The sequence below is a fragment of the Heterodontus francisci genome, unplaced genomic scaffold, assembly GCF_036365525.1.
Source record: "Heterodontus francisci isolate sHetFra1 unplaced genomic scaffold, sHetFra1.hap1 HAP1_SCAFFOLD_174, whole genome shotgun sequence".
Classification (NCBI taxonomy): Eukaryota; Metazoa; Chordata; class Chondrichthyes; order Heterodontiformes; family Heterodontidae; genus Heterodontus; species Heterodontus francisci.
In genome coordinates, this window is record NW_027141730.1 from 3,787,974 (window position 1) to 3,806,503 (window position 18,530).

The window sequence follows — 18,530 nt, forward strand, 5'->3', positions numbered from 1 at the left end:
TGAGTAACGTGACATATGAATATCAATGCCAGTGTGATACAATGTATATAAGCCCTACGTCCCAAAGACTGGCGGATCACATCAAACAACATGTCCCTTCTGTTGTTCGCAACAGACAAGGTACAGGTCGTACCCAACTAGCCCGTGCTTGCAAAACTCAAAAAACAGTGCCCAACATTAAATGTGATTCCGTGTTTGGACAGCATTTGTTAAATAATCCACATTGTGCTAAGAATTACGCTGACATTATCAGCAGGGCTCACAGCATTGCATATTTTCACATGCTGGAAGCAACGAATATTAATACACAGGGCCCTGTTCTTTGCAGACAGAAAGAATATGTACAAACATTGCACCTGTTTCAACTGAACGAAATAGCTGACAGCCATTTGCTGGTTCACTTCTCAGGGCAATGCCTTGACCAATCTGAGTCAAGCTGCCTGGATAAATTTCAAGCAAGCTTGGCAATTAAATGCCAGTCACCAGATACTGGTGCATTCTCAGTGGCAACAGCTCTACCAATTAGAGTTCACTTGCCTACCAATGAGTACTCTCTTCTCATGCAGTATAAGTTGTTGCTTTCTCTTACATTGGGTATTCTTGCGAACTGTCCTGATGAGTGCAAGATGAAAAGCTTCGACAACATTTTCAGCAGTATTCAAGTTTTGTGCTTCGAAACCACCAAACTCAAAAAATATTTTATCAGTACATTAAGAGCAAGAGGATAACTAAGGAAAGGGTTGGGGCCTGTCAGACAGTGTACAAGAGAAATCATGTGTGGATGCCGAAGTTGTGGGCAGGGTTCTTGATAAGTTTTTTGTCTCTGTCTTCACAAAGGAGAGAAATAATGCAGGCACTTTGGTAAAAGAGGAGGAGTGTGAAATATTAGATACGATAAGCAAAATGGGAGAGGAAGTACGAGACAGTCTGACATCCTTGAAAGTGGATAACTCACCAAGGCCGGATGGATTGTATCCCAGGTAGTTCAAGGAAGCCAGGGAGGTAATAATGGATTCGCTGAGGATCATCTTCAAATCCTCACTGGATACAGGCGAGGTGCCAGAGTATTGGATGCCTGTGAACACTGTAACATTGTTGAAAAGGGTTTGAAGGATATGCCAAATAATTATAGGCTGGTCTATCTGAGCACGGTGGTGTGTAAAGTATTAGAATCAATTCTGAGACATAGGATAAACTGCCATTTATAACGGTACAGATTGATCAGCGACAGTCAGCATGGAATTGTTAGGGGAAGGTCGTGTCTTACATACGAATGCAAGAAATAGGAGCAGCAGTGGACCATATTGCCCACCGAGTCTGCTCCGCCATTCAATGCGATCATGGCTGATCTTGGTCTTCAATTCCACTTTCCTGCCTGCTCCCCATATCCCTTGATTCCCTGCGAGACCAGAAATCTATCTATCCCAGACTTAAATGTATTCATTGATGAAGCATCCAGAACCCTCTGGGGTAGAGTATTCCAAAGATTCACAATCCTTTGAGTGTAGACATTTCTCCTCATCTCAGTCCAGAATGAACGGCCCTTCATCCTGAGACTGCGCCCCCGTGTTCTAGATTCCCTGACCAGTGGGAACAACCTCTCAGATTCTACCATATCCAGCCCTAGAGAATCTCATATGTCTCAATTATATCACCTCTCATTCTTCTAAACTCCGAGAATATAGGCCCAATTTACTCAGCCTCTCATCATAGGACAACCCCTCATCTCAGGGACCAATTTAGCATATATTTGCTTCACTTCCTCCAGTGCAAGTATATCCTTTCTTAAACGTGGAGACCAAAACTGCACACAGTATTCCAGGTGGGGTCTCACCAATGCCTGGTACAATTTTAGAAAGAGTTCTTTATTCCTGCACTCCAATCCCCTTGCAATAAAGGTCAACATGCCATTTGCATTCCTATTAGCCTGCTGCATATGCATGTAATCATGCAGGCCCCCACCTGCCAAGAATGAGGTACATTTTGCCACATGGACATTAACTTTCAAATAGTTGCTGGGAAGAAGATAAGGCCTGTTGCAAGGAATTGCCAGGCTCCTGGCCGGAAAGACATTTTTACATATTATCAGATAGTGTTGGTACAAAGGGGCTATCTGTTGCCTGCTCCCATACAATACACAGAACAGACCTAGTCAAACCAGTCAGCCAAATGACCACCCTGCTGGCCAACTTAGGGTGTTTTAAATTGTATAGACAGTGTTTGAACAGGCAGAACGCTCTTTGCTTCTGGACTAAAGAAGACCTCCTGTCTACCTGTCTGTTCCCATCTCTTTCTCACAGAACTGAAACCCCGAAGACGTATGAACCTCAAGAGAGAAAAGCCTCCTTCAGTGAACAGGTTTAAGAAGATTAGTGGGCCCCAACGAAAAGCCAGCTATAGCTACAATCAAGGACTCTACAGCAAGCTCGAAGCACAATAACAAATAAACCCTCTGCAGATATTGCCTCAAAATTCTCCACTTTATTTTCCTTCCGTACTTTCTGTCCCAATCTGCCAGTTTGTATTGCATATGTATATTAGCGTGGACGCGTTGTGTATCAGTAAGCATTAATCGAATTAGAGTTTAAGATCAAGTTTAATAAAATTTCACCTTTCTTCTTTAAAGCTAAGAAAGCCTGTTTGTGCTCATTTCTTTTCTTTATACTTGGAAAGCAGTGAACAAGGATTCACCAAGGGGTAGCTAAAAACACAGCGTGTTTAAAAATAACACCCTGTGACAGTAAGACCAGCTGAAGGCTGAAAGGGAACCCTAGATCTCTTTCTCACCTGGTAGTAACAATATTAACTTTGTGAGTTCCTTATACGAGTACCCCCAAGTCTGTCTGAACAACAACACTTACCACTTTCACACCTTTCAAAAATATTCTACTTTTCTATTTTTTACGACCAAAATGAATAACTTCACACTTCCTAGCATTGTTGTAAGATTGTTAGGTAGCTAAGCGTTACTAAACGGTATACCAATTTTTGGAATCTAGCTGTTTTCAACTAACAAATGGCCTTCGATTATGAGCTAACATTTAGCTTCAATCGGTTCCTTCTTTGCAGTATGATAAAGTAAAAATACTTAGGAAATAATGCACAGTATAGGTAGGATGTCAAGGCAGAGAGATTCTGTCTTATGTAAAGTTTTAAAATGCTTGCTTGCAATAAAATTGTCAGGCCTTGTGAGCAGGCAGTGGCAGCCTCTGCATAGATTTGTCTCATCGTGAGATAAGGAATCCCCCGAAATGTACAACCATTGAGATAAGGTGGTTAACACCAAGACTTTTTTTATGTATTAATAGTGGAAATGAAAAGCTTGTCAACCATCACAAAATAATCCTTGGTTTTCTGAGGAAGATTTCCTTTAATACAAGACTGATCAATGCTTGGTGTGAGGGGAGGGTTAACTGTAAAGCTGACAGAATAAGTTGAATTGTGCCCCTATGCAGCAGAGAATTTTGAACATCAACAAGAGAACTTATGGTAGAGAAAGAGAGAGCCAAAGGCTTGAAGACCACAAGATGCAAGAGAGAGAGTTGTTGCCTCTGCTGTTCAGTCTATAATATAGGTTAGACTGTTAATAACTGCCTGAGTTTGTGAGTATAGTTTATCGGAGAACTTAACAAACTTGTCCTTGACTTGGGGGCGGCTGTTTGAGAGTAAATCAACATCTGAAATGTGGGAGTCTTTCAAACGTCAGTTGATCAGAATCCAGGACCGGCATGTTCCTGTGAGGAAGAAGGATAGGTTTGGCAAGTTTCGGGAACCTGGGATAACGCAAGATATTGTGAGCCTCATCAAAAAGAAAAAGGAAGCATTCGTAAGGGCTGGAAGGCTAGGAACAGCCGAATCCCTTGAGGAATATAAAGACAGTAGGAAGGAACTTAAGCAAGGAGTCAGGAGGGCTAAAAGGGGTTATGAAAAGTCATTGGCAAACAGGATTAAGGAAAATCCCAAGGCTGTTTATACGTATATAAAGATAAAGAGGGTAACCAGGGAAAGGGTTGGCCCACTCAAGGACAGAGAAGGGAATGTGTGGAGCCAGAGGAAATGGGCGAGCTGCTAAATGAGTACGTTGCATCAGTATTCACCAAGGAGAAGGACTTGGTGGATGATGAGCCTAGGGAAGGGAGTGCAGATAGTCTCAGTCATCTCATTATCAAAAAGGAGGAGGTGTTGGGTGTCTTGCAAAGCGTTAAGGTAGGTAAGTCCCCAGGGCCTGATGGGATCTACCCCAGAATACTGAGGGAGGCAAGGGAAGAAGTTGCTGGGGCCTTGACAGAAAACTTTGCACCCTCATTGGCTACAGGTGAGGTCCCAGAGGACTGGAGAATAGCCAATGTTGTTCCTTTGTTTAAGAAGGGCGGCAAGGATAATCCAGGAAATTATTGGCCGGTGAGCCTAACATCAATGGTAGGGAAACTATTAGGGAGGATTCTTAGGGAAAGGATTTACTCCCATTTGGAAACAAATGGACTTATTAGCAAGAGGAAACATGGTTTTGTGAAGGGGAGATCGTGGCTCACTAATTTGATTGAGTTTTTTGAGGAAGTGACGAAGATGATTGATGAAGGAAGGGCAGTTCTCTATATAGACTTCAGTAAAGCCTTTGACAAGGTCCCGCATGGCAGACTGATACAAAAGGTGAAGTCACGTGGGATCAGAGGTGAGCTGGCAAGATGGATACAGAACTGGCTCTGTCACAGAAGACAGAGGGTAGCAGTGGAAGGGTGCTTTTCTGAATGGAGGGATGTGACTAGAGGTGTTGCGCAGGGATCAGAGCTGGGACCTTTGCTGTTTGTACTATAAATAAATGATGTGGAGGAAATGGTAGCTGGTCTGATTAGTAAGCTTGCGGATGACACAAAGGTTGGTGGAGTTACGGAATGTGATGAGGATTGTCAGAGGATATAGTAGGATATAGATCGGTTGGAGATTTGGGTGGACAAATGGCAGATGGATTTTAATCCGGACAAATGTGAGATAATGCATTTTGGAACGTCTAATGCAGGTGGGAAGTATACAGTAAATGGCAGAATCCTTAGGAGTATTGACAGGCAGAGAGATCTGGGCGTACAGGTCCACAGGTCACTGAAAATGGCAACGCAGGTGGAGAAGGTAGTCAAGAAGGCATACGGCATGCTTGCCTTCATCGGTCGGGGCATAGGGTATAAAAATAGGCAAGTCATGCTGCAGCTGTACAGAACTTTAGTTAGGCCACACTTAGAATATTGCGTGCAATTCTGGTCTTCACTTTACCAGAAGGACATGGAGGCTTTGGAGAGGGTACAGAAGAGAATAACCTGGATGTTGCCTGGTCTGGAAGGCATTAGCTATGAGGAGAGGTTGGATAACTCGGATTGTTTTCCATGGAACGACGTAGGTGGAGGGGCGACATGATAGAGGTTTACAAAGTTATATGTGGCATGGACAGAGTGGATAGTCAGAAGGTTTTTCCCAGGGTGGAAGAGTCAGTTACTAGGGGGACATAGGTTTAAGGTGAGAATGGCAAAATTTAGAGGGGATCTGCACGACAAGTTCTTTACACAGAGGGTGGTGAGTGCCTGGAACTTGTTGCCGGGGGAAGTGGTGGAAGCAGCTGCCAAAGAGACGTTTAAGAGGCATCTTGACAAATACATGAATAGGATGGGATCAAAGGGATATGGACCCCGGAAGTGCAGAAGGTTTTAGTGTAGGCTGGCATCAAGATTGTCACAGGCTTGCAGGGCCGAATGACCTGTTCCTGTGCTGTACTGTTCTTGTTCTTTGTTCTTTATTTGTTTTAATAAAGTCGATTCACAACAAGCTGTTTTGCTGTTAAGTCTGTTCCCACCTAACAAGGGGCATAAAACACCCTTATCCTATTAAAAATCTATCTTTGCCATCTTGGTACCCAGTCACATAACCTGCCTATATCTCTTTACAGCCTCTCTAAATTCTTCTGCAGCTTATCTTTCCACCGAGCTTTGTATCATCAGCAAACATAGCTACATGACTCTCTCTCTCTTCATCCAAGTCATTAATATCCGGCTTAGGCCCCAGGACGGATCCTTGCGGCACCCCGCTATTCACTGCTTGCCAACTTGAAAATGCCCCATTTATGACAAGTCTCTGCTTCCTGTCTGTTAACCAGTCCTCTATCCAAACTAATATAATACCCCCTACACCAGTGCCCTTATTTTGCCTATTAATATTTTATGTGGCACCTTATCAAATGCCTTTGAAAATCCAGGAAGACAACATCGAGCAACTACCTCCCCGACCAGTTACATCCTCAAAAAACTCTAATAAATTTGTCAAACAAAATATTCTTTAGTAAAATCATGCTGACTTGTTCTAATCATCCTATGCTTTTCCAAGTACAATGTTAAGACTTCTTTAATTTTAGTTTCCAGCATCTTCCCAACGACTGATGCTTGGTAACTGGCCTGTAGTTCCCTGTTGTCTCCTTACCTCCATCCTTGAAAAGCGGTGTAACATTTTCTTAGAACATTACAGCGCAGTACAGGCCCTTTGGCCCTCGATGGTGCGCCGACCTGTGAAACCATCTGACCTAAACTATTCCATTTTCATCCATATGTCTATCCAATGACCACTTAAATGCCCTTAAAGTTGGCGAGTCTACTACTGTTGCAGGCAGGGCGGTCCACGCCCCTACTACTCTCTGAGTAAAGAAACTACCTCTGACATCTGTCCTATATCTATCACCCCTCAACTTAAAGCTATGTCCCCTCGTGTTTGCCATCAACATCCAAGGAAAAAGACTCTCACTGTCCACCCAATCTCACCCTCTGATTATCTTATATGTCTCTATTAAGTCACCTCTCCTCCTCCTTCTCTCAAACGAAAACAACCTCAAGTCCCTCAGCCTTTCCTCGTAAGACCTTCCCTCCATACCAGGCAACATCCTAGTAAATCTCCTCTGCACCCTTTCCAAAGCTTCCACATCCTTCCGATAATGCGGTGACCAGAACTGCATGCAATACTCCAGGTGCGGCCGCACCAGAGATTTGTATCGCTGCAGCATGACCACGTGGCTCCGAAAATCGATCCCCATACCAATAAAGGCTAACACACCATATGCCTTCTTAACAGCCCTATTAACCTGGGTGGCAACTTTCAGGGATTTATGTACCTGAATACCAAGATCTCACTGTTCATCTACACTACCAAGAATCTTCCCATTAGCCCTGTACTCTGCATTCCTGTTACTCCTTCCAAAGTGAATCACCTCACACTTTTCCGCATCAAACTCCATTTGCCATCTCTCAGCCCAGCTCTGCAGCCTATCTATGTTCCTCTGTAACCTACAACATCCTTCGGCACTGTCCACAACTCCACCGACCTTCGTGTCATCCGCAAATTTACTAACCCACCCTTCTACACCCTCATCCAGGCCATTTATAAAAATGACAAACAGCAGTGGCCCCAAAACAGATCCTTGCGGTGCACCACTAGTAACTAAACACCAGGATGAACATTTGCCATCAACCACCACCCTCTGTCTTCTTTCAGCTAGCCAATTTCTGATCAAAAGCTCCAAATCACCTTCAACCCCATACTTCCGTATTTTCTGCAATAGGCTACCTTGGAGAACCTTATCAAACGCCTTACTGAAATCCATATACACCACATCCACTGCTTTACCCTCATTGACCTGTTTGGTCAACTTCTCGAAAAACTCAATAAGGTTTGCGAGGCACGACCTACCCTTCACAGAACCGTTCTGACTATCGCTAATGAACTTATTCTTTTCAAGATGATTACAAATCCTATCTCTTATAACCTTTTCCAACATTTTACCCACAACCGAAGTGAGGCTTACAGGTCTATAATTACCAGGGCTGTCTCTACTCCCCTTCTTGAACAAGGGACAACATTTGCTATCCTCCAGTCTTCCAGCACTATTCCTGTCGACAATGACGACATAAAGATCAAGGAAAAAGGCTCTGCAATCTCCTCCCTAGCATCCCAGAGAATCCTAGGATAAATCCCATCTGGCCCAGGGGACTTATCTATTTTCTCACTTTCCAAAATTGCTAACACTTCCTCCTTGTGAACCTCAATCCCATCTAGCCTAGTAGACTGAATCACAGTATTCTCCTCGACAACATTTTCTTTCTCTACTGTAAATACTGACGAAAAATATTCATTTAACGCTTCCCCTATCTCCTTTGGTTCCACACACAACTTCCCACTACTATCCTTGATTGGCCCTAATCTAACTCCAGTCATTCTTTTATTCCTGATATACCTATAGAAAGCCTTAGGGATTTCCTTCATCCTATCCGCCAATGACTTCTCGTGTCCTCTCCTCGCTCTTCTAAGATCTCCCTTTAGATCCTTCCTGGCTATCTTGTAACTCTCAAGCGCCCTAACTGAGCCTTCACACTCACCCTAACATAAGCCTTCTTCTTCCTCTTGACAAGCGCTTCAACGTCTTTAGTAAACCATGGCTCCCTCGCTCGACAACTTCCTCCCTGCCTCACAGGTACATACTTATCAAGGACACGCAGTAGCTGCTCCTTGAAGAAGCTCCATATTTCTATTGTGCCCATCCCCTGCAGTTTCTTTCCCCATCCTACGCATCCTAAACGTGCCTAATCGCATCATAATTTCCTTTCCCCCAGCTATAATTCTTGCCCTGCGGTATCTACCTGTTGCTGCCCATCGCTAAGGTAAACCTAAGCGAATTGGGATCACTATCACCAAAGTGCTCACCTACATCTAAATCTAACACCTGGCCGGGTTCATTACCCAGTACCAAATCCAATGTGGCATCACCCCTGGTTGGCCTGTCTACATACTGTGTCAGAATACCCTCCTGCACACACTGAACAAAAACTGACCCATCGAAAGTACTCGAACTATAGTATATCCAGTCAATATTTGGAAAGTTAAAGTCCCCCATAACAACTAACCTGTTACTCTCGCTCCTGTCGAGAATCATCTTCGCTATACATTCCTCTACATCTCTGGAACTATTCGGAGGTCGATAGAAAACTCCTAACAGGGTGACCCCCTCCTCTCCTGTTTCTAAACTCGGCCTTAACTACCTCAGTAGACGAGTCCTCAAACGTCCTATCTGCCGCCGTAATACTCTCCTTGATTAACAATGCCACACAACCCCTCCTTTTTCACCATCTTCTCTGTTCTTACTGAAACATCAGAATCCCGGAACCTGCAACATCCAATCCTGTCCCTGCTCTACCCATGTCTCCGAAATGGCCACAACATCGAGATCCCAGGTACCAACCCATGCTGCAAGCTCACCCACCTTATTCCGGATACTCCTGGCGTTGCAGTAGACACACTTTAAACCAAGTTCTTGCTTGCCAGTGCCCTCTTGCGTCTTTGTAACCTTATCCCTGACCTCACTACTCTCAACATCCTGTACACTGGTACTACAATTTATGTTCCCATCCCCCTGTTGAATTACTTTAAACCCCCCCCCCCCCCCCCCCCGAAGAGCACTGGCAAATCTCCCCCCAGGATATTGATTCCTCTCTGGTTCAGGTGAAGACCATCCTGTTTGTAGAGGTCCCACCTACCCCAGAAAGAGCCCCAATTTTCCAGGAAACAAAAACCCTCCCTCCTACACCATCCCTGCAGCCACGTGTTCAACTCCCCTCTCTCCCTATTCCTCGCTTCGCTCGCACGTGGCATGGGCAACAACCCAGAGATAACAACTCTGTTTGTTCTCGCTCTAAGCTTCCACCCTAGCTCCCTGAATTTCTGCCTTAAATTCCCATCTCTCTTCCTACCTATGTCGTTGGTGCCAGTGTGGACCACGACTTGGGGCTGCTCCCCCTCCCCCTTAAGGATCCCAAAAATGCGATCCGAGACATCACGAACCCTGGCACCTGGGAGGCAACACACCAACCGTGAGTCTCTCTCGTTCCCACAGAACCTCCTATCTGTTCCCCTAACTATGGAGTCCCCAATGACTAATGCTCTGTTCCTCTTCCCCCTTCCCTTCTGAGCAACAGGGACAGACTCTGTGCCAGAGACCTGTACCCCATTGCTTACCCGTGGTAAGTCATCCCCCCCAACAGTATCCAAAACGGTATACCTGTTGTTGAGGGAAACGGCCACAGGGGATCCCTGCACTGCCTGCTGGTTCCCTCTCCTTCCCCTGACGGTAACCCATCCACCTACATTTTTACCTGCGGTGTGACTGCCTCCCTATAACTCCTCTCAATAACCCCCTCCGCGTGCCGAATGATCCGAAGTTCATCCAGCTCCAGCTCCAGTTCCCTAACGCGGTTCTCGAGGAGCTGGATTTGGGTGCACTCCCCGCAGATGCAGTCAGCAGGGACTCTCTTGGCGACCCTCACCTCCCACTTTCTGCAGGAGGAACATTCAACTGCCTTAACCTCCATTCCCACTATTCTAAATTCCCAACAAATCTACTGAAAAACCAAAAAAAAAGTCAAATCTTGTTAGCTTAGCAATCCGACGGACAGAACTTTTTAAATAAAAAACTTACCTTATCAACCCTCCAGAGTCCTTTTTCTTTGGGTTAGAGGAGGAGGGTGGCTGGGAGACACTACACGTGTAGTGTCTCGGGTACAGCCAACTCCCAAATATACTCCATTACTCCATTACATTTTCTAGGCTGTTATCAATATCCTTATTTTCCCCACTCTTTTTACCCCCGAGGTTACCGTCTGTTTCTGATATGGAACCTTTGATATGGACACAAAATATTTCTTCAATGCCTCTGCCATTTCCTCATTCCCCAAGATAATTTCTGTCTCTGCCTCTCAGGGATCAACGTTTACTTTGGCTAATCGGTTCCGTTTTATGTACTTCTCAAAGCTCTTACAAACTGTTTTTGTGTTGCTGGTTAGTTTACTCTCATCTTCTATTTTTCCAGTTTTATAAACTTTTGGTGACCCTTTGCTGGTTTCTAAAACACTCCCAATCCTCAGAATTACTACGATTGTTGCCACATTGCAAGCTTCTTCTTTTAGTTTAATACTGTCCTTAATTTCCTGAGTCAGCCATGGGTGCGACTTTCTTGATGAGTTTTTGTTTTTGAATGGAATGTACTAACCTGAATGTGATAACGTGCTTGAACTTGTTGAGGAAGTAACAAGGAGGATTGATGAGTGTAGTGCAGTCGATGTGGTCTATATGGATTTTAGTCAGGCATTTAAAAAGATAACACATGGCAGACTGGTCAATAAAATGAAAGCCCATGGGATGCAGGGGAATGTGCCAAATTGGATACAAAATTGGCTCAGTGACAGGAAACAATGTGGAGTGGTGATAAATGTTTTTGTGAATGGAAAGCTTTTTCCAGTGGCGTTCCACAGGGCACAGTGAATGGTCGCTTGCTGTTTGTGGTATGTATTAATAATTTGGACTTAAACGTGGGAGGCATGATTGGGAAATTTGCAGATGACACAAAAATTGGCCGTGTAGTTGATAGTAGAGAGGATAGCTGCAGACTACAGAATGTTATCAATGGTTTGGTTGAGTGGGCGGAAAAGTGGCAAGTGGATGTCAATCCGGAGAAGTGCATGGAGGCAAACAAAGCAAGGTCATACACATTAAAAGGGAGGGAATTGGGGGGGTAGAAGAAATGAGATACCCTGGAGTACATGTCTACAGTTCTGTGAAGGTAGCAGGACAGGTAGATAGAGTGGTAAAGAAGGTATATGAATGTATTCCTTTATTGGCCAAGGTATAGAATAACAAAGCAGGGATGTAACGCTGGAACTGTATAAATGCTGATTAGGCCACAGCTGGAGTATTGCATACAGATGTGGTCAGCACATTACAGGAACGACATAATTGTTCCGGAGAGAGTACAGAGATTTACAATAATGTTGCCAGGTCTAGAATGTTGCAGCAATGAGGAAAGGTTGGATCGACTACGGTTGTTTTCCTTAGAGCAGAGGAGGCTGAAGGCGACTTAATTGAGGTGTACAAAATTATGAGGTGCCAAGATGGAGTAGAAAGGAAGGACCTGTTGCCCCTAGTAGAGAGGGCAATTACCAGGAGACACATATTTGAGGTGATTGATAGAAGAATTAGACTGGACATGAGGAAAACCATTTTCACCATAGGGTGGTGGTTGTCCGGAATTCACTGCCAGGATAAGTGGATGAGGCAGAAACCTTCAACTCTTATAAAAAGTACCTGGATATGCACCTGATATTCAGCAACTGCAAGGCTACGGACCAGATGCTGGAAGGTGGCATTAGATTGGGTGGCTAGCTTATTTGATCTGGAGCAGACGCGATGGGCTGATTGGCCTCTTTCTGCACTGTAATTTTCTATGGTTTCAATGGTTTCTAGTCCTTCTTTCCCTCCTGAGGTAGTTTCCTGGTGTTTTGTGGCAAGATCTGCGTTCCAACAATGGTGATCACACGAAGGATGCAGCAGAAAAGCACATATTTCAGCAGCTGCTCCAACATGAGCTGGAGGGCTCCTTCCGAGTGGTTCAGATATCTGAAGTGCTTTTTCTTCATAGTTTCGTAGAATTGTACAGCACAGAAACAGGCACTTCGGCCCATAGTGTCTGTACTGGCCATCAAACACCTATTCTAATCCCATATTTCTGCAGGTGGCCCGTAGTCTTGAATGCTATGGCGTTTCAAGTGCTCATCTAAATACTTCTTAAATTTTGTGAGGGTTCCTGCCTTTACCACCTCTTCAGGCAGTGTGTCCCAGATACCAACCACCCTCTGGGTGAAACATTCTTTCCTCAAATCCCCTCTGAACCTCCTGCCCCTTATCTTCAATCTATGCCCCCTGGTTATTGACCCCTCCACTAAGGGAAAAAGTTTCTTCCTATCTGTACCCTCAATGCTCCTCATAATTTTGTATACCTCAATCTGGTCCGCCCTCAGCCTTCTCTGCTCTAAGGAAAACAACTCCAGCCTTTTCAGTCTCTCTTCATAGCTGAAATGCTCCAGCCCAGGCAACATCCTGGTCAATCTCCTCTGCATCCTCTCCAGTGCAATCACATCCTTCCTATAGTGTGGTGCCCAGAACTGTACACAGTACTCCAGCTGTGGCCTAACTAGCGTTTTATACAGCACCATCATAACCTACCTGCGTTTATATTCTATGCCTCGGATAATAAAGGCAAGTATCCCAAATGCCTTCCGCATCACCTTATCTACCTGTGCTGCTCCCTTCAGTGATCTATGGGCAAGTACACCAAAGTCCCTCTGACCCTCTGTACTTCCTAGGGTCCTACTATCCATTGTATATTCCCTTGCCTTATTAGTCCTCCCAAAATGCATCACCTCACATTTCTCAGGCTTAAATTCCATTTGCCACTGATCCGCCCAACTAACAAGACCATCTGTATCGTCCTGTCATCTAAGGCTTTCCTCCTCACTATTTAGGACACCACCAATGTTTGTGTCATCTGCGAGCTTACTGATCATACCCCCTATATTCACGTCTAAACCGTTAATGTAATCTTGATTATCGTATGCGCCACGATGTTTCTGGTGGTTCCTTTTCTTTTGGTGTGCAGGTGTTATTTGTGCGTGGCTGGTTGGTAGCGTTGGGTGTTGAGGGTGTCCGTCTGGACATCATGAGCCGTGAACAGAGGTGTTTGCCTTCATTCACAGAGAAACCACATCCTGGTTCTCTGTTAACGGTCAAATACAGTGAGAATGGCTGTCGGCCAAATACGTGTGTCAATCTGCCAAAATGGCTGATTGATGCCACACCGGGAATTGCTGGGAACTGGAATTCACTGCCTGAAAACATGATGGAAGAATCGCATTCAATAACAACTTTCAAAAGAGAACAAGGTAAATGTTATCGAAACACGTATTTGCAAGCTATGGGGGAAGAGGAGGGGAGCAGAACTAATAAAATAGTTCCTTAAAAGAGACGGCATGGACACAATGAGCAGAATCGCCTCTTTCAGCTATGCAGAAGTCTACGATTTTATGAGAAAGAGACAGTGAGAAGAGGAAAAGAGAGACAGGGAGATAGAAAGAAAGAAAGAAAGAGAAACACAGACAGAGACAGAATGACAGTGAGAGATATGGAGGAAAATAAATGAACTTTAAAAAAGAACTGGATAAATATCTGAAGGGGAAATATTTGCATGATTGCGGTGAAGGGCTAATGCTTGCAACTAATGGAAGGGGTTGGGACACAAGGATGAGAATTTCAGATTGTGGTGTTACCAGACAGGGACCCAATGTAGGTCAGTGAGCACGGGAGTGATAGGTGAACGGGACTTTGTGTGAGTGAGGATAGGTCAGCAGAGATTTGGATGAGATGACGTTTATGGAGGCTTGTAATTGTCAGGCTGGCTGGAACAACATTTCATTTTTTTATTCATGCAGGGGATGTGGGCGTCGCTGGCCAGGCCAGCAGTTATTGCCCATTCCTCATTGCCCATGAGAAGGTGGTGGTGACCTGCCTTCTTGAACCGCTGCAGTCCATGTGAGGTAGGTATACCCACAGTGCTGTTAGGCAGGGTGTTCCAGGATTTTGACCCAGCGACAGTGAAGGAATGGCGATGTAATCCCAAGTCAGGATGGTGTGTGAATTGGAGGGAACTTGCATTTGATGGTGTTTCAATGCATTTTGTGCCCTTTCCTTTTAGTTGGTAGAGGTCGCGGGTTTGGAAGATGCTGTTTAAGGAGCCTTGGTGCATTGCTGCAGTGTATCTTGTAGATGGTACACACTGCTGCCACTGTGCGTCGGTGGTGGGAGTGAATGTTTGCGCATGGAGTGCCAATCAAGCGGGCTGCTTTGTCCTGGATGGTGTCGAGCTTCTAGAGAGTTGTTGGAGCTGCACCCATTCCAGGCAAATGGAAAGTATTCCATAACACTCCTGACCTATGCCTTGTAGATGGTGGACAAGATTTGGGGAGTCAGGAGATGAGTTGCACGATGCAGGATTCCTAGTCACTGACCTGCTCTTGTAGCCACGGTATTTATATGGCTACTCCAGTTCAGTTTCTGATCAATGGTAGCCCCTAGGATGCTGATAATGGGGGATTCAGCGATGGTAATGCCATTGAATGTCAAGGGGAGATGTTTAGATTCTCTCTTGTTGGAAATGGTCACTGCCTGGCACTTGTGTGGCGTGAATGCTACTTGTCACCTTTCAGCCCGAGCATGAATATTATCCAGGTCTTGTTGCATTTCTACACGGGCTGCTTCAGTATCTGAGGAGTCGTGAATGGTGCAGAACATTGTGCAACCATCAGTGAACATCACCACTTCTGACCTTATTTATTGATGAAGCAGCTGAAGATGGTTGGGCCTGGGACATTACCCTGAGGAACTCGCGTAGTGATGTCATGGAACTCAGATGATTGACCTCCAACAGCCATAACCATTTTCCTTTGCGCTCGGTATGACTCCAACCAGCATTGGTTTCTCCCTGATTCCCATTTACTTCAGTTTTGCGAGGGCTACTTGATGCCATACTCGGTCAAATGCTGCTTTGCTGTCAAGGGCAGTCACTCTAACCACACCTCTTGAGATCAGCTCTTTAGTCCATGTGTGAACCATGGCTGTAATGCACTCGGGAGCTAAGTGGCCCTGGCGGAACTCAAACTGAGCGTCACTGAGCAGATTATTGCGAAGCTAGTGTTGCTTGATGGCACTGTTGATGACACCTTCCATCACTTTACTGATGATTGAGAGTAGACTGATGAGTGGTAAATGGCCTGGTTGGACTTGTCCTGCTTTATGTGTACAAGACAGACCTGGGCAATTTTCCACCTTGTCGGGTAGATGCCAGTGTTGTAGCTGTACTGGAACAGCTTAGCTAGGTGTGTGGCAAGTTCTGGAGCACAGGTCCTCAGTAATATTGCCAGAAAATTGTCAGGACCCATAGCCTTTGCAGCATTAACTGCCTTCAGTCGTTTCTAGATATCAGATGTAGCGAATCGATATGGCTGAGGTCTGGCATCTGACATATTGGGGACTTCAGGAGGAGGCCCAGATGGATCATCAACACGGCACTTCTGGCTGAAGATTGTTGCAAATGCTTCAGCCTTATCTTTTGCACTGATGCGCTGGCTCCACCATCATTGAGGATGGGGATATTTGTGGAGCCACCTACTCCAGTTAGTTGTCTAATTATCCAGCACCATTCACGGCTGGATGTGGCACTGCAGAGCTTAGATTTGATCCGTTGGTTATGGGATCGCTTGGTTCTGTCTATTGCGTGCTGCTTCCGCAGTTTGGCACACACGCAAGTAGTCCTGTGTTGTAGCTTCACCAGGTTGACACCTCATTTTGAGGTATGCCTGGTGCTGCTCCTGGCATGCCCTCCTGCACTCTTCATTGAACCAGAGTTAGTCTCCGGGGTTGATGGTAATGTTAGAGTGGGGGACATGTTGTGCCATGAGGTTACACATTGTGGTTGCATACAATTCTGCTGCTGCTGATGGCCCACAGCGCCTCATGGATGTCCAGTTTTGCAATGCTATGTCTGTTCGAAATCTATCCCATTCAGCACGGTGATAGTGCCACACAGCACGATGGAGGGTATCCTCAATGTGAAGGCGGGACTTCGTCTTCACAAGGACTGTGCGGTGGTCACTTCTACTAATGCTGTCATGGACAGATGCATCTGTGGCAGGAAGATTGCTGAGGACTAGGTCAAGCACGTTTTCCCCTCACCACCTGCCACAGACCCAATCTGGCAGCTATCTCCTTTAGGACTCGGCCAGATCGGTCAGTCGTACTATAACTGAGCCACTTTTAGTAATGTACATTCTGCGCCCATGCCACCCTCAGTGCTTCCTCCAAGTTTTGCTCAACACAAAGGAGTACTGACTTATCAGCTGAGGCAGAGTAACAGGTGATAATCAGCAGGATGTTTCCTTGCCAATGTTTGACCTGATGCCATGAGGCCTGGAGTCGATGTTCAGGATTCTCATGGAAATTCCATCGCTACTGTGTACTACTGTGCCACCAGCTCTGCTGGCTCTGCACTGCCAGTGGGACAGGACATGCCCAGGGATGGTAAGGCACCTTATTTGGAATGTATGATTCCGTGAGTATGACTATGTCAAGCTGTTGCTTGATTACTCTGTTGGCCAGCTCTCCCAACTTTGGCACAAGTCGCCAGATGTTAGTAAGTAGGACTTTGCAGGATCGACAGGGCTGGGTTTGCCATTGTCGATGCTGGGTGATCCGTTTGGTTTAATTTCTTTTTGTAGACATCGTCGTGAGTAGATACAACTGAGTGGCATGCTAGGCCATTTCAGAGGGCATGTAAGAGTCAACCACATTGCTGTGGGTCTGGAAGCACATGGAGAACAGACCTGGTAAGGATCGAAGATTTCCATCCCTGAAGGGCATTAGTGAACCAGATGGAATTTTGAAGCAATCGACAATGGCTTCATGGCCATCTTTAGACGAGCTTTTTAATTAATTAAATTCAAATTCCACTTTCTGCTGTGGTGGGATTCGAACCCCTGCCTTCAGACAAATACCCTGATTTTCTGCCTTACGAGTCCAGTGACAATACCAGTACGCCACCGCCTTGCCAGCTAAGTCTAGATGGAAAACAGGCATGGATAATTGTGTATGCAGCAGATGGGTTGAGGTAGAGGTGGACATAGACAAGATTACGGATGTGGTAGTAGACAGTACTGGTGATGGAGACGATTTGAGGTTGGAGCTCACCTCAGGGTCAAAGGGGTCACTGCGGTGGTGAACAGTCTTGCTCAGCCTCAAACATTGCCCAAAGATGATATTGCTGGAGTGGGAACGGAAATTGTGATGGGGACCGAAGACAATGGACTTGGCCTTCACAATAAATGCATAACAGGAACCGTAATACAGTGAAATGTGGTTTACAGATGTATAAGCTGGAAATTGAAACTGAACAGGGACAACAAAAACAGAAAAGATGAGAGAGTAAATTACAAACATTTTAATACAGGTCTCAAAATTTTGTGGAGTTCATAGCTGGATACAGGAACGTACCAGGAACAACAACAGCAGCGAGGAAGGGAGAGTAAATGACAAGGACAATACGACAATTAAACATGTTTTATAAAATTAATAGCTGATGGAGAGACTTACCAGGGACGCCAACAATAACGAGGATAGGAAAGTAAATGCTTTGAATAATTAGAAATGTGTTTAACAACCACGTTTCTAATGAATGAGTCCCATGATATCTGGGGAGATAGTCAAATTCCAAGGAGAAACTCCTGCCCATTGATGTAATATTCCAATCCACTGTTTTCAGATTCTGATCAGTTGATGTAATATTCAAATCTACTGTTCTCAATTTCGAAACCATCGTTGCAATATTCCAATCTTTTCTTTTCAGATTGAATGTCGCCTCTTTCTCTGGAGTTTCAGATCTCTGTTAGTGCTGGAGGTTATGCTCCCGCTGACACTATGTGATATTACGTTCAAACGAGTTCCTTATTAATAGAAGGGAGCAACACTCCAGTGGCACAATTAGGATCCTTGGAGACTGACGTTAATTACAGACACTGAACAAACAGGTTCAGTTAACCCATTTCAATTCAGTAGATCATTTACTCAGTCTGAAG

The 18,530-nt window shown here is 45.0% G+C and overlaps 1 protein-coding gene across 1 annotated transcript in view; it reads right to left on the reverse strand.

Moving 5' to 3' along the window:
- Positions 1-18,271, reverse strand: part of LOC137364573 (probable G-protein coupled receptor 139) — a 78,473-nt gene extending 60,202 nt beyond the window's left edge. The window contains exon 1 of the mRNA XM_068027695.1: positions 18,049-18,271. Within this exon, the coding sequence (XP_067883796.1) occupies positions 18,049-18,271 (223 nt within the window). The remainder of the gene's footprint in view (positions 1-18,048) is intronic.
- Between the last annotated feature and the right edge of the window lie 259 nt (positions 18,272-18,530).